The sequence below is a fragment of the Leuresthes tenuis genome, unplaced genomic scaffold, assembly GCF_036924035.1.
Source record: "Leuresthes tenuis unplaced genomic scaffold, fLeuTen1.0.hap1 SCAF_9, whole genome shotgun sequence".
Lineage (NCBI taxonomy): Eukaryota > Metazoa > Chordata > Actinopteri > Atheriniformes > Atherinopsidae > Leuresthes > Leuresthes tenuis.
Window position 1 is genome coordinate 12,709,554 of NW_027325363.1, and position 23,459 is coordinate 12,733,012.

General features: G+C 44.2%; 2 protein-coding genes across 12 annotated transcripts in view; one reads left to right on the forward strand and one right to left on the reverse strand.

Annotated features, from left to right (window-relative positions):
• The window catches only part of snrpa (small nuclear ribonucleoprotein polypeptide A), a 286,754-nt gene that overhangs the window by 153,619 nt on the left and 109,676 nt on the right, over positions 1-23,459 (forward strand). The gene's annotated exons all lie outside the window — the stretch shown is intronic.
• Positions 1-23,459, reverse strand: part of cux1b (cut-like homeobox 1b) — a 132,087-nt gene that overhangs the window by 84,719 nt on the left and 23,909 nt on the right. For 3 of the 11 annotated variants that reach the window (XR_011917128.1, XM_072392369.1, XM_072392368.1), the window contains exons 4-14: positions 23,294-23,372; positions 20,613-20,750; positions 18,369-18,492; positions 16,473-16,549; positions 15,931-15,997; positions 11,569-11,617; positions 9,698-9,802; positions 9,114-9,302; positions 8,837-8,895; positions 8,475-8,517; positions 8,233-8,329 (exon numbers count right to left, since the gene is read on the reverse strand). Coding sequence is in view for 10 of the 11 variants with exons in the window: in XM_072392369.1 (XP_072248470.1) it covers positions 8,233-8,329; positions 8,475-8,517; positions 8,837-8,895; positions 9,114-9,302; positions 9,698-9,802; positions 11,569-11,617; positions 15,931-15,997; positions 16,473-16,549; positions 18,369-18,492; positions 20,613-20,750; positions 23,294-23,372 (1,027 nt within the window). In the remaining variant the exon portion in view is untranslated. Of the gene's footprint in view, positions 1-1,679; positions 1,869-2,028; positions 2,320-2,988; positions 3,131-3,238; positions 3,796-3,904; positions 4,007-4,501; positions 4,586-5,330; positions 6,129-8,232; positions 8,330-8,474; positions 8,518-8,836; positions 8,896-9,113; positions 9,303-9,697; positions 9,803-11,568; positions 11,618-15,930; positions 15,998-16,472; positions 16,550-18,368; positions 18,493-20,612; positions 20,751-23,293; positions 23,373-23,459 lie in introns of all 11 variants that reach the window. The other 8 variants (XM_072392362.1, XM_072392367.1, XM_072392364.1 and 5 more) reach the window with 7 other exon arrangements.

The following is a 23,459-nucleotide window of genomic DNA, read 5'->3' on the forward strand; positions in this document are numbered from 1 at the left end:
CGGAATAAAACGGCAAAAGATCTTAAAACAAAAGGTGCTTTAAACAGAATAAATTCAAAATCTATGAGGAAACGCCTCATTTCATTAACAAACTGCATGCACCCAAAGCATTAGCGTATCGGTGGATGTTTCTGGAATCAAATGTGGCAGATTCTAACCAATCTACTGATGAGATCAACTGATTAACAGTCTAAGTGAAGTAGAAAAGAGGAGTTTGATGGAATTGTTAGGATTAACTCTTGTATTTTATCAATGCATTTCATGTAGAGTTTAAAGAGAATCACTGCAGAGAGTCTTAAAATCCTTTTCACTGTTTCACTGATAACCAACAAAGTCAGGTCAATAAGAGGGGAACTTAGGATCTTTTCTTGAAGAGAAGATTCACTGCTGATGGCTTTGAACCAGCTACAGTGAAGGTAGGGAAGACTTAGAGACTGCCATAATATAACACATCTCTCAATGGAAGAAAATGTGTCATTATGTCAGAAAAATCTGGCATAAGAACAGAAATTTAGAGAATGAAAGCCAAGAAAACTGTCTATATATCAGAAGCTGGAGATAAACCGTCTTCTGGTGGAGCTGAAGATGCAAAAAAGAAAGAGCATCCTCATCGGCCACTAGGTGGGAGTCTCGTCTTTCTCACCAATTCTGAAAAGGAACGCATCCCTTCCATTTTATAGCAAACAAGCCATACCATTTACTCCAGGCACCAGCAGCTGAAAATGAACAGCTCATGGCAGCTTCGCATGAGGTTGACATTTCCTCAACCCCGATACATGCTGCCAGATATATTAGTGTTTGCAGGGGAAAAACCCCTGAAAGCAAGGTTAGACCACTACAAAAGTTGTGTGCTGCCTTGCAGGCTTGTACCACAAGAACGAGAGGTCAAATATGGTTACTCCAGATTAGGTCCATGTCTTTCCTCTGGGCTCTGCTGGTGGCCACGACCGTTGCCCATTGCTATTTGGATGCATTACTTTTGGTCAATAACAACCCCATTGGTCCAAAGCCCCTCCACACAGACGGACATAAGGTCAGTTTTGTATTTTGCACTTGTGTGTAGTTTGCAGCATCAGTAAGGTAAACTGATCCTGAATGACTGTGCCCACTGGCAGGTTCAAACAAGTGCTTAGGGTGAGCAGTTAGGGGTCAATCTGAGGCCACCAGGAGGGTGAGACCTCTTGGCTTTGCTGATTCTTTCACAAATCCCGTAGCCAGGGAAGAACGCAGAAGGAAGGAGTGACCTTATGGGCTAACAAATGATAAAGATGCTAGCTTATAGACACTGATGATTATTATGACGATGACTATGATGAAGAGGAGTGCTGATGACTGTGAGTAAGCAGGCCCCCGGCAGTCCCCTAGCTGTCACATCGAATACAGTATGTGATGTCTGCGGTCTTGATTGGTACTGACATCACACCAAGAAGACTGTGATCTGCACAACATGCTCTGCTGTCCTGCACAAAGGATATTGTGTGTGCAGATGTGTATGTGTATGTGTGATTCAAAGGCCGCTGCTTGCTGCTTTTTTTTATGAATGTATTTATAAAATAAGCGGAAGCTGAAGCAGATAACATGAAGCCTTCTCTATGAGCAGTTTGTTTATCACTTCTGACAGCACGCAGTGTCATATAGACTCCAATTTCCTTCCTACTCATTGAGCTTTTGGTACACACCTTTCTTCTCCAGGCGTTTCATGTCCATGAGTTTCTCCACACTGTGTGGGTCCTGGAGCCAAAGCTGCATGCGGACAAAGGGCTCCCTACCCTTTAGGCTCAGCTTGTGCCAGGGCTTGGGCCGAGCAAGCAGGTCTGAGACAGACCCCTGAGTCAGACCCAGGATGGTCTCCCCAAACAGACGCTGGCCTAGTTGGGCAAGAAAAGAAAAAAAACAAAAAAAAAACAATCGTTTCAGTGAACTGATTCAGTGCCTGAAGAATTCATCAATAGGGGGGAAGGGGGAAAGATAAAGTTCAACTGAACTCGATAAAGACAAAGAAGCAAATAAGCTCCTCACATTTCTTACCAAGGTTATTATCAGTTAGCACCTCCTTAACCTTCTTGGTTATGGCATAAGTGTCAAGCTCAGGAGACATTGCAACCATCTCCTGGATGCTGAGACCCGAGTGACCTGGTAGAGGAAGTGGGGTACCGGGCTGAGACTCCCCACCCGATGGATCTTCAGATGGAGGTTTGAGACTGGAGGACTGTGACGCGAGTGGATCCCCACTGAGACCATTGACAGACTCCTCTGCTGAACTGAGGGGCGACTCAGGAGCGGGGCTGCAGCTTGCTGATGTCTTGGGAGTACCCTCTGCTTGAGGAGAACAGACAGGGTGACAAAGATCGCACAGGTTAGGTGATGTGCTCCATTTTGTAAGAAAACAGTTTCATCTCCACTCCCCACAGGGATCAGGAGGAACTTCAGTCAAACCACATCAGCTAATTTAACTCCCGTTAAAACAGCAAAAGGTGCTTAAATTTTCAGTTTGAAGCTTTTTTGGCTTCCACCTCTTATTCCTTCATCTCCCTGTCTCTGTCTGTGTAGTACTGCTGTGCAGCTCAGCAGGCTGGAAGAGAGCAGTCATGAGGAGCTGTCAGTGTACATTAGCTGCTGTTTACACCCCCAGAGAGAAAAAGAGACACACACACGCACATACACACACATACAGAGCTGCCATCTGGCGCTGCAACACTAACTTGTCTATGACATGACAAACCAGCAGCTTGCTGGCTGACACTGCCACAGCACTGGGGATGGTGGGTGGGGGGTGGGGTGGTGGTGGTACAAGGGAGGGGATGGGTAGCAGGGAGGAGAGGAGTGGGGGGGGGGCGCATGTGGGTGTGGGTGAGTGACAGACTGACAGCAACAACTTGCCACCAGCTCTAATCAGCCTTTCAGATTAATCTTCGGCCCGATGATGGCGTGGTTGTGCGAATCCGTACAGCGTGTGCTGGTGAATGTGTGCACGTGTCATTTGTTTACCTTGGTTTTGAGCTTGCTGGATGTGTGCGTTTTGCCCCTGGTCTCCATTGAGCCATGGTTGCATGCGAAGATATGACTCTCTGCTCCTCTGGTTCAACTTGTTCCACGGTTTGTGTCGAGACAGACTGTCACTCAATATTCCCTAGAACATACACAAAGGGAATGGCTCAGGCATGCGAACCACTTTGGAGTAAAAACAGCAGTGGCAAAGGGAGGAAGATGCGCACACAGAGGTTTATTTTGCCCTCACCTCTTTGGAATCCTCCTGATTGTGGTTCTCTTCTCCTGTATGGCTGGACAAGGTCCTTCGGGGGTCTGAATGCATGTTGCTCCACCACTGCTCCCTCCAGTAACCCACCCCTCCGGCACTTGCGGAGCGGGCTGAACCCTCAGAGGCGCGACCCAGCCTGAACGCTCCGTCAACAGACATGTCGATCCCTGAAGAAGCTCGGCCCTCTCTCTTCACACCAGAGCTGAAGTCCAGGATTGGAGAGGGGGATGAGGGCGAGGACAAGAGGGAGCTGGGAGGCTTCTTGAGGGAAAGTGCCAGGGGGTTGTACGGGGGGAGGGGGGCAGTGAGAGGAGAGCTCAGGATGTCCCTCTGAGATAGTGATGCTGAGGAGGAAGATGAAGAGGAAGCTTTGAGTATGGGTTCCAGTGCAGCCTGTTGAGCCTCCATCTCTCTGCGTGCTTGCTCTAAGATGGAGCGGATGGCTTCGTCTGATCCGCTGCCTCCTCCACTTCCTATTCCACCCCCACCCCCTCCTTTCAGTCCCGCATATGATGGTTGAGCATGGGACAAGTCTACTGAGGGAGAAGAAAAAGGCCCTCATGAATAACCCAGACATGATGTAGCAATCTTTAATGCTCTGACTCCTTTAGAGAGGAGAAAAAGAAAAAAAAAACTACAACTCACCAGCTTTCTGCACCTGCAGCTCTCTTTTGGCTTGTTCCAGAATGGATTTGATAGCTTCATCTGAACCGGCCTCTGGGGTACGGACACGAGCAGTGATGTTACCTGAAAGCAAAGGATGAGGGAATGGGAGGAGATGAGAAATCATGTTGAGATTAAAAAGCAGAGATAACCAACAGAGTATTTAAAGAAAACAATAATGGAGCATACAAGGACATGGAATAATTACACTGTAGCACACAAAGAATGACATTCCCACCACTGAGCTACAAGGCAACTGTACTGGAGTAATGGTCCTAATTTCTCTGTTCCCTTTGGAGTGTACACATGCACACGTGCTACAGGGTTCGTAAAAATAAAAGCTCCCCTCAGAATAACAACTACCAATAAAAACCCTAAAAACACATGCTAGCTTTTCCTTTGACGCAAGTCACTGGAACTGTGCGGTTACGTTCAAGGCACATTTATATCTGTATGCCTGCCCGCAATTAATAAACGGCAACACACGCACACACACATACCATGGATACAGTTCACCCCAACACAAACATGCCACACAGACAGAACGTGCTAGAATCTGTGCATGTGAAGGGGACAGACCTGTGTGTGAAGCTGTATCAGAGAGGGTTCTCCGCTTCGGAACATCCTGAAACATTCGGCTAAGCTGGGGCTGGCCTGAGCCCTCTGTTAAAAACAATATACCACACACTATGTTACAGCACTTGTGTGTTTTTTTTTTTTTCTTCTCCGTCTTTTACGGCTAGACTATATGGTGCCTTACGGTACTGTACGAACACAGGAAGTGTTTGTTCCAGCCAATGCACATTATAGAGTGCCATAAATGCATTCATCTTAAACATCTGTGGCCCCAGTGGGAGCGAAACTTCAACTCAAACTGAAATATGAAAACCACAACTGAAACAGACTGGTGAGGATTCATAACTGAAGAGCAGGTTTCAGACAGAGCCATACAAAGTGCAGCATTTGCCTAACATGGACAGTCTATGACTCATTGGTAAATTTTGTTGTAGTTTTTGTACCACTGAGACCACCTTAAATCGGAAATGTCCTGATGCGTTAAGAAAAGCAGGCCCAGGCTAATCGAATCTACCCGCAGTTAACAGTACCTCTGCCTTCCTCCTAGTTCCCATCGATCAATACTATTGACGTGTGAAAGGTTTCTGTATTGATCACAATAGCTAGGAGAGTCTCCTGGGATCAGTGCGTGACTAGGAACTCATTCAAAAACACACAGGTGTGGCACAGAATGGGAGTTAGGACAGAGGAAGAAAAGAAAAAGCTAGTCCATATTGACAAGCTAATCGATGGCTCTATGCAAGGCTGTGCGCGCGCACACACAAACAAGACACACGCTCACACACACACACACTCCTCCACGTACAGACACATTAAAGATACACAGACTAACCTCTCTGCCGTCCCTGGATGCTGCGCAGTGCGAGGATGTTCTGCTCATCGGCGAGGAACTGCCTCATCTTATGGAAGGGCTCCTTCCCCCGGATGGTTAGCTTGTTCCACGGCTTTGGTCGAGCCAGGATCTCACTGACTGAACCCTGCGACAGTCCCAGCACATAGTGGCCAAACACACGCTGGCCTATGTTGTGCTTGATCAGCTGCTCTTTCACCTGTCTAGCGATCTCTGCTGTGTCCATGTCCTCCCCATCCAAAACACTGCCAGTGGTAGCGTCAGAGTGGCTGGGTGATGGGGACGGGGCGCTGCCCGCAGTGCTGCTCCCATTCACAGGAACCATATCTGGACTGGCTGGGGGTGGCTGGGGGCTGCTGGCTGCCAGAGGGATAGCAGCAGACCCTGAGCCAGGGGTGGAGGTAGGGATGGAGCTGAGGGTTGGAGTGAAGGGGGTGAACAGTAGAGCCCCACTGTGGATTCCAGACGACTCCTGCAAGGCTTTTGAGTAGAAGGTCTGGAGCAGCTGCCGCTGAATCAGAGAGTTCAAAGCCATCTTACCACCCACCAGAGGGAACACAGGGGAGTAGAGGTCCTGTCCAATGCCCGTAGGAGTGAAAGGGTGCGTTTCGCTGCTGCTGGTGGTGGCAGTGTTGAGGGGGTCTGTATGAGTGCGAGACAGGGGAAGCTGAGAGGAGGAGGGGAGAGAGGGAGGGGGAGGAGGGGACGAGGAAGATGGGTTGCTGTTCACCGTCTCCTCCTTCGTTGTGGACCCTTCTGTCCCTTTTCGCCCGGCTGACCCTACAAGAAAGGTCAAACACACTATGCATTATGGGGGAGTCAACAAAAAAGGGGTTCCAAAAACAAGAAAAAATAAATAAATAAAGAAGTTGAAAGTTATCTTAGTCGAGTCTTTTCCAAATTAGTGAACTTTCTTTTCCTTTTTTGCCAACCCCCCCCAGACAAAGTGCCCATGCATTTGTGATTTCAACCTTTCTTGTAAGCCACAGCCTGGAAGAAAATAAAACAGAGGGTAAACAAAAACAGTTGTCACTGTGCCACTTGGGTAGATTAGCTTGGCCCAAAGCTCCTTCTCTCTTTCTCGTGCAGGCAGAGCAGAAACATAACTGGACAGAGTAAAAAGATGTCCTTAGATAGCCAAAACACCAAGCGAGTCCTCTTTCTTGATGCTGTCGCACGTTCTTAAGCGCCGGTCTTAATCCGTGGGAGATGCAGAATCACAGTCTTTGTTCATGAAAAAAATACATCCAGGTACAAAAAAAGGGCAATACAATTTTTTTCATAAACAATTTTTATGGCCAAAACAAGAAAACAGATTCACGTCTCCAAAAAAATGGAGACTTCACAGGTCGGCAGTCTCAAAGTTAGACTGACTTCAATTTTATACACTCACCAGAAACACAAACTATATTTCCATAGTCTTGTAACTACAAGAATACAGCTTGATGATGAATGCTTGGGAGAATTATTCTAATGCATAACCACTGAGACTTAACATGATTGAATGAGACAGTAAGCTCCCCTTACTGTGAATGTTAATCAATTCAAAGCTATTCAACTATTCAAGCCTAGAGCAATGACATTTCAAACCCATAAACACTGTTTCAGAGGGCAAGAGTCCCGATGTAGGGGGAATAGTATGGTGTCCTCATTTTTGTGTAGCGCAATTTTTTATTTTTTACCGTTCAGGATGACCACCTGCCGGGGGATTTACAACACTCAACAGATGCTTTTTCCTCTTCTCCGTGAAGTGTGGGGCTAAAACAACCACATTTCTGTACCACGAGAAAGAGACTTCTCATTTTTCAACCAATGAACATGTAGATGGAGGTGCCAAAATTGAAATAATCCCCGTAAACATTAACAAACATCAAAGTATTCTCAGAGAAAAAGAACTTTCAGGCAAACACACATTTGCAGTGGCATAAAAATAGTTCCCCGTGCAAGGTCAACATCTCTGTTTCTGTGCAGAAAAAAAGGAAAGGTTCCCCAAGCAAAAAGCTTTGGCACCCTTCACGGTCAGTACTGTCTAAGATCGTCTTTAGAAGGACCATTGGTTGTTAACATTATTTAGCTAAGTGTCTTTCACTCCATGTGTGCATGGAGCTTCCCTAAAACAACTTCTAGTTCTGTCAGAGTCTCTGGCTGTCGTGCAGGCGCTGCTCTCGAGTTATATCCACATAGTCTGAATGGGGTTAAGGGACTGAGAGGTTCCAGGTAAAATCTTATCCGAGAGCCTCCTGAGGAAAGTCAGGATTGGTGATTTTGCAGGGTTTGCAGAATCATCATCTGGTAGCAAGCATTTGCTTTTCAGCATTCTTCCATCTACCACAGCATGACTGACCCACTATCAGGTCAGTCTTTGTATGAAATTCTGCATTCATTTTACTTCTGCTCACTGGTGCCAGAGGATTTCTTTTAAATATGCATCACCTGACCTTTCCTAACAATAATGCTAACAATGTTAACAAGCTAATTAAGAGTTCAGACTTTCAGAATAGCTCAAATGCCTGACGCTGCCTTAACTTTTGCATGGTTCATCGTTCCTTTTTTCACTCCAGAATGAAACAACATTGTTTTACATGCTGGGGAATAAAAATTAACTATGGCTTTTAGGGAGACAATTTCTCAGTTTTCCAATTTCTTTATTTTGTGTGATTAAGCACACCATCAGAAATGTTCAGAGAAACGTTTCTGTGCCACTGGTCATGGATGCACGTCCCTGACTCACTCTCTGCTGTCGCTCTACATACCTGCATAGCCTCACCGGAAGCTAAACATCTGTGAACTTTGGACTCAGCTTCTTCGTTTCATTTCTGGTTAGAGTTGTACGTTTTGTAAAGAAACCGGTCTTTACAATCTCTTCACATTTGGGCAGACTTACCACTCAGCTCCGTGTTGGCGATGCGCAGAGCAGCGCTCTCTGATTGAAGAGTACGGTTCCTCTCCAGCAACAGCACCTCCAGAGGTTTGGAAGAATCCTGACGAAGAGGAGAGGAGGGAAGGATATCAAAATAAACCTTTTGGATTCACCTTTCCTCTGACTTACTCCTTAGATGTTCATGTGTACCGATAACTTTGTTAATAACTTAAGAGCCACATTTAAGTACTCAGTGTCTCTTTTACCTGCACAGAATCTGATGTTCCAAACTCCATGGCCTTGAGGATACTGAGAGAACAATGAAAAAAAATTAACTATCATGCTCCAACAATAACATTTGCGCACACACACACACACACACACACACACACACACCTGTAAAATAGCATGCTAACTTTAATATTTCTGTCTTTTCAAGGACAAAGCAGTAACAGATTGACAAGAAGCAAGCGAGACAATACAAAGCTTCACTTTCGAAGGGCAATCAATTGAGTTTTACATCTGAAATGAAGACAGGCAAGTTTGACAATGTTAACAACATCAGGCACATGCAGTAAATACGTTCATGCTGGTCAGACCCACACACATGCCTCAGTTTGCGTCTCACCTTAACTCCTTCTTCACCTCCTCATAATCAGCTTGCTTCTCCAGTTTCTCCTCCAGTTCCTGCGGATTACAAATTAAAAATAAATGACAGCTAATGAAACTAAACTGACATGACTTTCACTGAACTCTAGATACAAGAACATAGCGAGTAAATGCAAATAAAGCTACAAGTTTTATTAGAATACAGAGCAAAGCAATGAAAAAAAGACAAAACTCTGGATTAATGGCTAAAATAGCTACAAAATAAATGAAAAATCTTGTGTGTGTTTTGTTGGTACCTTGAGAACTGCAGACTTGCTGCTAAGCTGCTGCTCCAGCTGTGTGATCTGGGAAGTGGTGGTCTCTCGGAGTTTGGTCAGGCTGGCCTGCAGTCTCTGGACATCCTCCACCAGCTGGGCGGTCTCCCTTTCTTTGGCCCTGAGCTCCGCCTCCAGAGTTGAGTGGGATGCCACCTCTGCAGCCTGTTCCTACAGGCCAAATAAGTCAGCAGTTTGATTTAAAGAGCTTCTTAAAACATTTTTGTTACAACCTACAACCATTTTGTTCATGCGTCCATACAAAGTTCTACTTTCACATACGTTCGACTTAAGCACTCTATGCTGTCCTCATTCAGATAATAACCAGGTAATCAATCCAAAAAAAATCCCAAACACTTGGCACTGAAGACAAGTTGATACTGTTGGAGGTTTCATGCGTCTATTGTCCAATAAATGAGTTAATCAATGCATCAATCACATGATGCCACTTTAGAAACGGTTACTGTTGAGATTAAAGCTTTCATCAACCAAACACTTATATAAAGCTAAATTTGAGCCTATCAACATTTTTGTCAACAATCCAGCGAATCAATAAAACGTGTTACCGTGTCGGGGTCGGCCCTCGCCGGGCTGCTGAGCTGCTGCGATTGGTTACTCAAGGACAGCTGTTCTCTGAGCGCCTCCGCCTCCCTCTGAGCCGCTTCTGCTCGCTGGAAGAGAACAAATTGATGTAAAAGGAAGATCCTGCATCGAGGCTTCTTACACTGCAGAACCAAATCTGAAGTCAAATTGAGCCGTTTGATGTAGCTCAATTTAGCATTAATTGGTGTGGAAACGCTGTCTCTTCTCTCCCCCCCCCCCCCCCCCCCCACTCACAACCAGTCCCAACGACCTGTTAGCCGTTTCGAAACCTTTCAAACATATTAAACAGATGCAGATCTAAACAAGCCGAGCCACAACATGCAAACCACACTATGTGAAATGTGTCAATTTATTAGTCAGGGGGATGCAGTCATCGACAACCACGTAGGTTGTGATGGCGTGTTTCTTCACTGGATAGATCATTTTGCCGAGTACACAGCTGAATTCACTGCACTGCATAAGCATGGAGCAAAAAGTCATAAAAATCTAAGTGAAAACATTTTCCATTACACAAGTCTCCCCTACCATCAAACTGTGGTGTGGCTGTATAGCGAGGCCGAACCCTTACAGAGTAAACACACGTACATTACAGGATGAAGGAGGCTTGAGTAATAGAGAAGGATGACAACAAAGACTGGATACTTCTTAAATCATTCCCGAGAACTGAGATAATACCCACTGCCTCAAATTTATAACCACACCACCATTCTCCAGTTGGGAATCATCTGCAACACCGGCCAACTTGCCATCATTAGGAGTTACAGGGAGCCGATTCCACAGTGTTCCTAATTGCAACCATATTGAGAGCTGTTATTGACTGGGTGGGAGATGGAGCGCTAGTCTCAAAGAAAAATCCTGTTTTCCATTTTCTTCCTATAAAAGCTTATAAAAAGTCTGACTGAGCTGGAGGCCATGCTGTCACCCTCTGTAAACCTCAAATCAGAAGTGTGAACAGTGTGTGTGTTTGTGGATGTGTGGCATTATAGTTGGAGCGTTAACCTTTAGGCTAATATTAACATTACATGCCTATGCTACCCCTTAAACCACAAATCCTACTCTTGGGCTAACAATGAAAGTTAACAACAATGACATTAACAGATACCACAGGAATATTTACAACTTGAGGGCAGAGGACATGCTAGGGGGCTTATTTCAGCTGTATGGGTAGGTGTGGTAGGTGTGTAGTAAACATGTAAAACAAACAGCTACAATCACCGGGATAAGTAAGTCATCACTTGTTTAAGTTGCGCACACTTTATTGATTGTGAATAGGTAGAAAATTTAAAAAAAATTTAAAATCTGAATGTGATCCTGAAAGCACAAATGATCCGAACCGTCAAAAAAAAAAATCCCGTAAACAAAAGACCAAACCTGGTCGTCTAAAAAACAGGCAGACAGGGTCAAAAATACAGAGAGCGTTTTTAGAAAAAGCTCCACAGTTCCTTCAAACAGCTGGACACTGATGTTACTGAAAGCTGTATAAATGGTGCATTTGTTCAGAACTATTTTCAGGTACAGATTAATGCACACTTGGTGCTCTGGTGAATATTTACAGCAGCGAGACAGCGTGTGCGGGGCGAACTTGAAAAACTGTTCAAGGCCTATGTTTAGCCAAATCAAGGAACAGGTCACCTAGTGCTACTTTGCCACTGGGTCATATGGTTGTTGAACAAAAATTGAGCACCGTAGAACTCTGGATTAAGGTCTACACAAATCATTTTGGCTGGTTTTGACATCTGATGATTAGAGAAAAAATAAATAAATCACTAGATTAAATTTACTCCATTCAAAATGGATACATTTACAAATGTAGCATTACACTGAGCAAATTTACCTGATTGGCTCTTTCCAGGTCTGTCATCACCATCTCAATCTCGTCGGCCCTAGGAGAGACATTTATAATTAATCTAGAGAAAAACACACAGAGCTGAAAGAACACAGTCAAATACAGCTTCCAAAGAAAAAAAAAAGGAGGGGGGTGAGTATGGATTAATCAGGAGAAGGAAGAAGAACACTCTGCACACATCACATGTTTGCACAATTGTTCAGAGGACACACATTTAGAGAATGCTGCGTCCATTAAACTACTATCTAAATTTCACCTTAATCCATTGATTGTGAACTCCATAACCCAAACAGCTTGTATGTGTGTGTGTGTGCATACATGTATTTAAAAGTAAGTGTGCATGTGTGTGTATGTGTCTGCGTGTGCACACGTAAGCCCCTAAACCCAGGCCACACTAAAACAGAGGGATTACATTAATAGAGCTCTAAGTCCTAATACAGCAGACTAATCTGCTATGAAGCTGTGTGATTGTGTCTGACTAATGGTCTGGATGGAGGCCATGGTTCACTTGCAAGAGGTCAGATAGCAAGAACACATCCTCGTAAAATCACCTGTAACTGGACTTTGGAAAAATTCTTTAATATCCCCCCCCCCCCCCCCCCCCCCCCCCCTTCTTCAGTGATCTGAATATTTACCACTTGCCTGAACACATTAGGACAGTTTTGGAAAAACCAGAAACACCATGAATGTTACTATTTGTAAACTTTTTACGCCACCTCGCAAACTGTTTTATTGTTTAAAGCATGTCTGTTAATTAGTTGACAGTGTGTGTGTGTGTGTGTGTGTGTGTGTGTGTGTTTGTGCCCAGATAAATCATGAATGCAGTTCATCGTATGAGGAAGTATGGAAATATTGACCTCATGAACAGTGTTCAATGCGGCGAAAAGATGCAGGGCATATGCAGGCATGTTTATTAAAGACATTACTCACTGATAGGAATACATGAGCACCATTGAGTGCAAAGAAGTGAGTGCATATGTGCACTGCTGCGTCCATTAAGACCTTTTGATTTGACTGCAATCTTTTGATAGTGAACCCAATAGCCCACGCAGCTTTTGTGTTTGTGTGCCACAGTATGAGAAACAGTGTTATGTCCCATAGGCTTGAGTACTACTCATTTGAATGTGTTTAACAAAACAGACACAGTTGATATTAGGTCAACATTGCGCCATGGGCAATGCAGCAAAAAGAGTCAGATGTGGGTGGGTGAGCTTTTCACTCTCAGCTTTATTCTTTCCCTAATAGTCAAAAGGATCTGGTATGTATTTAAGCAACATAATAGTTTACTACCTCAACAGCTTTTATCCTGTCTTAAGCTACAGTGTGTGGGACCCGCATGTGCACTCACAAATGTAAGGTCACAGAGCCAACAAGCTAGAAAAGCTTGTAATGGAGAGCGTTTATGGGTAGTAATGCTGCCCAAATACACCAGCACTCCTGCTCCAAATGTGATCATTTAATCAAAGTACAGATGCACAAAGTCTTCTTAAATAACCTCTGGATTTGGCTGTATTTGGGAATTATAAAGGCAAAGCTAGAGGCTGAAAGCCAAAGCAGATCACAGGGAAGGGATTTTCTGCATATCCTGATACAGTCAGTGAGTCGCTGGGCAGAGCAGGGACTTTCAGCGGCCCGCCAATGCACCCAGTGTAATTAATTCATCAAACACTCAACAATAAAAGGGGAAGTCTTTCGGAATGTAAAGTCTGATTTTGTGTCACCAAAACTTCTACACAAAGCCTGACACAGCAGCCACAAGGAGGCGCAGCAGAGTAGATTCCTTGCTGCATTGGAAATCACATAAAAGCGACACACTTACACTCACTTCTTTTGTACCATGAAAGCCAAGAGGTGCACCCACTGACATCAGTGTTGGACTTCTGAAACAAACCCAGAGCCTCTAAGCCCCTACTGTACTTCCTCCATCTCAGACGGGCCTTTTCATCTCTTATCATCTTCTCTCTCCTGCTCCTCACTCAACCGCTCCTCTTCTTCTCCACCCTCTGCCTGCCTCTGTTCCTTCCCCTCAACTGTTCCTTTCCCACTTGCCCTCCACTCCTCCCCACCCCCCTTTTTTCATCTATTTTCCTTCCACCTCCCCTTTCTCATCTTTCGCCCTCTCTTCCTCGGCCTCTGTCCTCGGTGCCAGCAGGATATTCCCCTGATTTAGATTTTCATTTCCCTCCTCTATCGCAGTGTTATCCCCTCTTCCTCGCTGAAGCCTCCAGCCCCTGCCTTGCTTTTTGCCCTCCAGCTTTCATCACTCCATTCCTTTTCTTTCCTTGGCTTTCTCCACATTGCGTTTTCACAGCGTGTTACCTTGGGGATTTCAAGGAGGCTTAAAGAGAAGCAAGCTGTGAGAGTGTGTCTGAGTGTGTGTGTATATTGTGCGCCATTTTGTGTTTACGTGCGCTTGAGATGGACACAGGAGAGAAAAGCCTCCTGCTCCCTAATTATCAGCAATTAAATGGTTACCAAAATGGTATCGAGCCCTCTATAAACAGATAAAGCTACACGTACACAAACATGCATAAGAGCTTGCACGCACACACACTCACACAGCATCCTGTGGGGCTGGAGATCAATATATCATTAATCTTTAACAGGGACTAAACGATTAAAATGCGGCCAGCCAGACCCTCACAGTGCCGACACAGAGAGGGGGCTACGCTACATCTACAGCCCGGACACCCGCTGACTCGCACACAAACTCCGGGTCTGTAACATCGACCGAATTCTTAGGGAGCCGGTGTACACCCGTGTGTGTGTATCCGTATTTTAAAAGGCAGATTATCCAAATGCAGCAAGAGGATGTGGGATTTGTCACGCAATGTCCTCCTTAGTGGAAAGTTTAGAGCAAGTGCGTGTGTGTGTGTGCGTGCGTGCGTGTGTGCCCATGCGTCTGTGTGAAAAAGTGCATGATATAAATGGCATTTGTGTTTTGTTGTGCCAAAATATATGCAGTTAAAGGGTTAAAAGTTGTGTTCAGCCAAACACTGGCGATTTGCTCAGCCAAGCAGTAAACGGGGGAAGGACTCCGAGGACTGGGAGGGTGCAGGGTTAGAGAGGGTTTGTGTGCGCTTTAAAGCGTTGCATTAAAATTTCAGATCACAGCACGCCACATAGTCAAGGACCCTGACTGCCTCAGGCTCACGAGTGAGTGAGAGAGTGAGTGAGTGTGTGGATGTGGGCGGCCATGTGCTTATTACCTTCTGTAAGTAAAGGGGGTCTGCTATAAGTGTCTTCAAAATTTGTTTTCTTTCGACACAAAATAAAGAGACCGACGCAGGGAAAGAAGCCCAAAGACAAGTAAAGAAGTGCAATGTAGTCAGGAGAAAGAAAAGCCAGGAGGGGCCATCTGATAGACAATGAAACCTATTGATTAGTGCCATTACACTGCATGTAATATCTTCCTGTGGCCTTTCCTCTAACACAAATGCACAATGTAGATGATAAAAGACAAAGTGTCGGAGGTGGAAAGAAGAAAAGAATATTCTGAGGAAGACAGAAGACGGATCGATCTGTTTTAACAGCCAATCAATTTCACAACACTGTTAATGGAGAGACACGGAGATAGGGGCAGAGTAAACGGGATGGGATGCGGTGGGCTTTAAAAGCCAAGTTGATACTCTGTTGTACTTTGTGCATACAGGCAGGATGCCCTTGACCATTTTATTAACAACCTTGGATTTAGCAGAGGAGTTCATGTTTCAAGGAAAGTGCAATGTGTTTTTGCGGTCCACCAATTATCAATAAAACACCATCAAATCCTCACCGTTTCCTCTCAGAAATATATTTTTCAGCTTTCTGTAAGAAGTTCGAGTGGTTCTGGTTCCCACCACTAACCCTGAGGGAAGGAGGAGTGTGAATGTCATAAAGTGCCACTTCACAGTGAGGAGTGCCGACATGAAAAAGCTTCTGTTCTCATCCTGGCCACCACCAGAAGATCAATAATGATAGATGCACACTGCTCGAGTAACTGAAGCTACCTCATCTTTCAAGTCCAGTTAGAATACCTGTGTGGTTTTAAGTCAGAGGTCTCAAAGTGACCACCGGCCCCATCTGTCACAGCCCTCTAAACCACGCCACGAAAAATAGTCTATTCTGATGTTTTGCCGAGGCTGCAGAATACATTACAATCTCTGTCAGTATTTACAGTGCGTGGGTAATGCTGGGATTTGGAGGTTGCTGAGCGTTGTGGGAGACATTCCAGCTGTTAGGCAGAGAGGGGGGGGAGTTTCCAGGGAGGGAGATTCACTAAACAGGACGTTTATGTCACGAACAGAATATGGAGGAGCCAGAGGGGAGAAGTTTTCTGCAAACACACATGTAGATCAGTAAGACACGTACTTTGCTGTAGACTCCTCGTCATACTTCGTCTTCAAATCAAAGAGCTCAGCCTGAGTTGTTTCAAGTGCTGGAAAAGATGGGAAAAGAGTCAGTTGTGTCTCCAGTCAGCTGCCAAAAAAAAGATCTTGAGATATATTTTCCTCAACATCTGTTTTCCAATGCGTTATAAGCTCATACTCTAAATGAACGCACACTTTATTTTTATCTTTTTTGACAAATACAAATTTGGGACATTTCACATGAGACGTTTTTTTGCATTTGTGGTTTTCTCAAAGATTTGAGGGGAAAGTTGCTGCCGGGCCACCGTCAATTTAATGAAACCACACCCACCTAGCCCAGATGAAGCAGATTATCTTAATTACTGGCAATGTCTTCTTTCCTCCACATAACGACCAATAAATGAACATTTCTAAGAAAAATGCTTCAAATCTGAAGAAAAAAATAAACTCATTTAAAGCCAACTCCAAACCCTTTTTGACTTATAAGCTTACTTTATCTGAGCCGGTTAAGAGGTTTGTAAACACTAAAGAATGGGTTGGTACCTGTCTGTAGGGACTGGACCTTGTGTTCAGCCTCCTCCAACCTTGAGGACATGGAGTCCTGGCTCTCCTGGAGTTTTCTACAGAGGCAAGAAAGAGAGAGCAGGAAGTAGAAAGTCACAGTTAAAAGACAGTGAGTCAGTTAATCTTGGGTTCACACTTTGTAGCAACTCTAACTATTCTCTATTTTCCCACCATTTCTGAAGTGTTTTCCTCACTAAAATCCTCCCAACACAACCCACTCCTCATTAAGCAGCCTTATTAGGCAGGAATGTCTGGCCACTGGGGCACGCTGCACCCGGGGGGTGGAGGGGAGCTGGGGTTGAGTAAGAGAGGGGGGAGGGGGCGACAGAAACCACACGGATAAAATAGATTCGTTCTTAGCAAATAAAAAGTTGGGCTCTGCTGAGAAATTGCCACTGCGTGTAAAAACATCAATAATCTAGCACAAAGACGGTCTTTATGACACTCTTTGAACCTCCCTCTCTCTGCCAATCTGTCTCTCCTGTCATCTCTATTTTTTTGCCCTCTACTTCATCCTTTCATCTTTCTCTCTCGCCTTCCCTCACTCCGTGCAAGATAAAATGCATAAGGAGGTGCCATCCATTTAGTACCCCCTCTCATACACAGGAAGTCAGCTCTCTGCAGACAGGAAGTGGCCTATAAAACACTGACGTACAGGAAATACAGTTGGACAATTGATCTTCTACTGCAAGTCCAAAAGGCTTTAATAACCCTCCATGAAGCAAACAACATGACTGGGGGAAAGAAAAAGAGATAACTTAGTGTTCGTGATGCTACATTATACAACACAAATCTTTGCGATCAAGTAAAAATTAAGATTTGTAATAGAAACAATTTCCAAGAAACAGCTTTCGCTGCATCTGGGTAATGGAGTCCCTTTTAAATAAAATTACTGCTGAATGGATTTTAGTGAATCTATAATTATATCTGCATGGTGTCACTAAAACTGCACATTATCATGGTTGAAGACACCACTTTTACTGAATTTAATCGTTTAATTGGGAGACTCCTCGTTAGCTCCCCACTTAGACGCAGCACAAATGTTTATCTATTCTATTCATTCAAAATGGGAGCGCAGGTATGATCCAAGATAATAAAGTCCCAAAGTTAACATGTTAACATAACTAGTTACCATAAAGATAGTCGGGATTAACTCTGCAAGTTGGTAGAAAAGAAGCCCACGCCAGATGTTTAGTGAAATAATATGGCCCCCCCCCCCATCTCAGGCAGTTACTTTAATTGTCTTTACTTGGAATAGTCCTCCTCATGGGAAAGGACATCAGAGGATTTGTGTGTTAGTACAAGTTAATGCATTCTGAGCAGTCACGTCACATTTCTTAAGTTTGTCAAATATGCAGCAGCACTACTGAGCCATTTACCGCGGTCTTCCTGTGCTTCTTTTACTTGAAAAGAAAGTAATCTAGTAAATCAACATGAAGGGACAGTTAAGACGTCATAATCGTTTGGTGGGCTTCACTCATTCACTTTATGTTTCCGGACACAATAAGCAGTGTTGGCGATGATTCCAGAGGTATATCCTGACCAATACTAAGCCAAGATCAGAGGTGTTGATTCCAAATGACATTACATCCAGTCGGTTACCTCCATGTGCAACAGGAAAGCAATAAGCACTCATTTGATTACTGGAGCCAGTATTGTAGTTGATTTGACCTCACAGATGCTCAAAGAGGAGGTTCAAAGGCGTATTAGTTAGAAAGACTTTATTGAGTTTTGAATAATTCTACTACGTCTCAAATCTTAAACTCAAAGTTTAGAAGTTTTGCCTGAGGGCACAATGGCCTAGAGATTTAAAATGGCAAAATATCGCACAAGTTATCAGTTGAAACCCAGCATCAATAGCAGACAAATGTTTACCTCTCCTTCTCTGCATAGTCGTTGTGTAGTTGGAGTTGCTTCTCTTGGGCCAGATTCTCTGCTTGATTCTTCAAAGACTGCTCGTACTCCCGGATCTTCTCCTTCAAGGCCTTAATGGTCACCTCTGAAGAAGGGTCAGGGCAGAAAAACAAGTGTTGAGTGAAGGAAGGAAGAATAAAAAATGTTGGCAATTTGCAAAAACACACAGAAACCAGACCGCAGCCGTTTCCTGTATGTTATAAATGGCAGCAGTGATGATGATGATGCTTTTGATGGGGAGTTTTAACCTTTGCTTAAGTTTAAGAAACAGCATTTAATATCCCACATTCTGCCTCTGTCAGCACAGACGCAGACCCCGGCCCCTATGGCTCCAGCCTAATCTTTACATCCGTGACTGGTACAGAATATTTAGCGTCCACCGGCAGTAGATATGCTGTATTCATTAGGGCTGCATTAGCACTGAAACCCCATAACCTGCTGACGGCTGAGCTCTGTATGGGGCAGCCTGAAATAAATCTAGCACATAACTGGAGTAATAAACAGGCCTCTGCGCGTGTTAAGAGAGTGTTTGTGTGTGTTTCTCGCAGAAAGATATAAGCGAGTGAGACAATGATATAGAGCAATGCTGCCTGCTGCCTTTGACTGAGGGCTTTTAGCGCAGTGTGTGCGCGTGTGATTTAAACTCCAGTCTCGCTGCTCTGACACATAATCAATAGAGGAGAGTCCCCTTAGAGCCCTCTTACCCCTTAACTGCTTAACTGAACTTTAAACATTTAGGTTGCGGGGATCAATGGCCTCTGCACGCCGTGTGTCTCGGTGTGTGTGCGTGTGCAAGTGTGCGGGCGGGTCCATGTGTGTGTTTAACAGGAGTGGGAGTTCCACCGTGTGTTTTGGGGTTTAAATATCCCCCATCTATTGAGGCGGGAAGAAGGGATAAAGGATGAGGGAACAGGAAAATCAATGGCAGAATGGAACCCTGCCGGTATCGAGCTGTTCCAATTAACTCTCGCTGAGGAAGAGGGAGATTCCAAAACACTCCCTGCTCGCTCAGTCACTCCTTCTTTTCAACAGAAATTGCACCACTTTTATTACCACTTCACACTCATCTCTCTGCCTTTGTCAGTTTTTCCATCTTTCTTTACCCTGAGGTAGCCTGTCGTTTTTTATTCATGAAACTGTGCCTCTTGTTTTTTTTTTTCTCTTCAAAATCTGTTTGAAAATGTAAAACCTTGTACATGCGCCGTCTTTCTGAAAAATGCATGAGTCATCCAATATGTTCAAATATGGATTCGAGCCTTGAAAAGAGCGCCGAGGAAGAATTGTTTAATCTTATATTTGCACTTAAAAGGTCTTTACATATCAACCAGCAGCCGTAATGGCAACAGTATCCTTCTAGTGCAGCGGCACATATGTGTCAAGTATTTCTTTCAGACTGACACAAGAAGAATTTTGCTCCAGTTCTTTTCATGACCACGGTTAAATCTACACATTTCTTTTTCCATCTACTTCTCGCTGACAGGAGGTCCGATTTTCTCTAAAACGCAGCTTCTTTAAAAGCCTTCAGAATATTTTACTTACTTCTGCTTTAGATGGAGCTACTTATGCGTGGAATCAGCTTCAAAACCGGGTTATCAGTGTCACAAAAGCTCTATTTTATTCTGGCAAGATCACCAGGTTTAATGCTTGGTCCTGATTTGGAGGCATGTCTGTTCACACTACTACCACCGACTGGTAATATTCCAGAAAATATTAAATCGTTATGTGTAAAACCACGTGAACTCCGGTGAATTCCAGGTATTCTTCAATGTATTATGGTGTGAGCTCTAAATATACTTTATTTCATGTTTGATTGTGCTAAATTGAAAGTCCAACAACTATAATGTGCAGCCATCTTGGATGACAAAAAACGGGTTGCATTGAGAGTGCGCAAGCGGTAAAAGAACTGTAGTAACTTATAAATCTAATTAACAGCCACCATTCCTCTCATCTGCAGCAACAGCTTTGCTTATTGCCATAATAACTTCCTGTTATTAGCTTTATAACTCTCACATACTGCAACAGTCCTGCTTTGCAGCACGCCGCTCTCGCACAAAGTCTCTTGTTTATTTTTTGGGAACTGCTTTCAAACAATAAAACTGCTCATCTCCACAAAGGTTAAAACCCCAGACGTGAGATTAGGATTTGTTTGAAAGACATCAATGTCCTCCTGAAAGTCATTAGCGTGTGCACCTGCGTATCTCTAACCTTGGTTTTTAACGTCTGCAAACTCTTTGTTGTAGTCCTCCAGTGTCTCTCGAAGTTTGGTGTTCTCTGTCTCAATGTCGTGCATCCTCTGGAGCTTCAGCTGCAGCTGCTGAGCCAGCTCCAACACAGGTACAGGGTCTGGGAGAGAAAACACACACACCGTGTTAAACACACTGCAAAGCAGATTAGACAAGCAAGGGCGGCGAGGTGGCGTAGCGTGCCGGGAATAACCGCGGTCAAGGCACTTTGAGAGCGGGCGTTTGCCCTGGTGAAGCGTCCTTGAGCAAGGTAATGAATCTAACGGCTTCGGGACAGCTGTTTTGGAGTCGACCCTAACCTTTGATCTCGCTGTGGAGAATGAATGATTCCAGCAACAACCAAAACAAATCCTAATTACCAGAGATGTTATGACAAAGTAGGTTAAATCTAGAGTCTTTGATGCATCTATACCGCAGGTTAGAGTTTGACCATATTTGTAGAACCAACATAATCTGATACCTCGCTATTTGATCATTAGTAAATAATCAGCAGAAGCTGCGTGTATTTTAAAGGATCGATGGAACAATGTGCACCCACTCCTTTTCATTGTATATAAGTTACAGTATATGTTCAAATACTCTCCAGTATGGTTAATGTTAAAAAACTGTTCTTATCTTACTGTGGAGGAGTTTTAATTATTAACCTTTAATGGACTAATTTGATAAAGCAATATGCTATTATTGGCTCAATTGTTCTCAAAAACTAACGCTGAAATATATATATATATATATATATATATATATATAAAAAAAGAAGAATTCAACCAGTTAGACTGATCTGACTGCGAAACACAACTGCTGATTAGAAAAAAAAAAAAAGATAGTTGCTACAAGAGTTAACTACAGACCGAAAGGTCACGGTTAGTTTTGACATTCTGTATCAACAAAACCTTCCCCGTGAAGTCTATTAAATGATACACTATCAGCGTTTGTATCAAGAAACTATTGTTATGAGATAAACACCGGCTTTGTATGTGAAGAAAACAACTGATGCGTCAACTGCTGACACAGCAAGAGCACTGGATGAGAGATACCAGAAGATCCAGGCAGACACTAACATAGATGAGACATATTAACGTGAGAGATTACTGGGCTGTGATCAGTTAAAGTGTTCACTGTGATGCAGCTTGAAAGCCAAAGAGAAGGGAAACGTGGGAGCAGACAGCTGGACGAAGTGGAGCCGTGAAAACAGACAATAACAGATTAAAAAACACACAGAGAAGGAAGAAAGGCGACTTTCTACAAGCATTTTACCAACAACTCTGAACACGCAGCAGGGTTAACTGTCAGTGTGATGAAGAGAGGCCTGTCAGTCAGGCCAATCACATCTGATTGGTGCTCATGGGTGGCAGACTGGTGACAGGCAGCCAAGAGACGCAGGCGACGCTCATCAGCATGCCAGCTAAAAGAGCAGTTTATGCGTGTGTGTGTTTATGTGTGTGTGTTGTACAGATAAGAGGAACTGACAGCTTACAGCTGGGGGTAAGGGCTGTGCGTGTGTGTGTGTGTGTGTGTCTCATGTCTGACGCAGTTAGATATCTTAACTATGCTAATGAGAGATCAGCAGAGAACGATTGGGGAATTTCATGCTGATTTTATGCTGTCAAGGTGACACACCATGCAGGGCTAAGCTCTGACACACACACACACACACACACACACACACACACACACACACCTTTACATAAACACGCGTTTTCACTTACAGAGTCTCACACAAGCACAAACAAATACTAAGTAACATAACTGTATGCTCTGAATTTAGACTCCTATCTGTTTTGGCGTCCTTGGAAATTAACTTTCTCTCTCCCTCTTATCAAACTTTTGTCCTTCACTGTGCCCCCACCCCCTCTTTTAAATCAACTGTACGACCCGTTAAAAGCAGTTTGACTTGTGGGCCACTGGTGCTGAATGCTCTCACCAGACACCTTTAATCTAAAGCAGAGCACACTGGGCTGACTAACCAGGCCTTCAGCTGACAGAAGACAGAACAAAACACACTGTTTCCTCTTTCAAGACTGCTGCATTAGTCAGGCTGGCCTGTGTCTGTGTGCGTGTGTGCATCAGGCATTACATCATTGTCTCGCTGCAAGTTAAGAATAGCCCCGTCAGAGCTGGCGCTGACTTATTGGGAGCAGTACAATCCAAAGATATTACTGTAGGTCTATCCATGTGGGAATATGATGACCTCCTTACGCTATAGATGAACTCAACTCCTCTCATTCCTACATACACGGCCTCTCCAGGGCTCGCACACAGCTGAAAATCTCCAACCAGCAGCACTGTGACTGTGTCTTCTCTCAAGCTCTCCTTTGGCTCTTTATTCTGAACGTGCCTGCCTATGTGTGCAGCCAATCGTGGGCGAACTTGTCATCCATAACAGAGCGCACCTTCTGTTAAGACCATCTAAAAGCTGCACTACTGGGGATGAGATCTTGCAGGGACATATTAAGGCTTCGCGCACACGTGGATGAACAGTGAAGTAGCACCAAAGGGGCGGCGTCGTGCTTTTTCTCTCTCTCCAGCCAGGGCCCCTCGGCATGCATAAGGGAGGGGTGTCCTGATCATATTTTCAACTCGAGGATGTGTCTAAACAGACGCACTTACACAAACATAGAGCACAGCCATTGAAAGTGGTCTTACCTGGGACATCGATTAATTTCTTGTACACGTTCAAGAAGGCGGCCTCTGCTTCTTTACTTCTCTTACTCAAGGCATCAATCTGCAAGGATGAGAAACAACATTAATAATCAGTTGTACCAACTCAAGTTTCAGGGTAAAATCCATTCGCTCTAGAGAAAGGCCCATT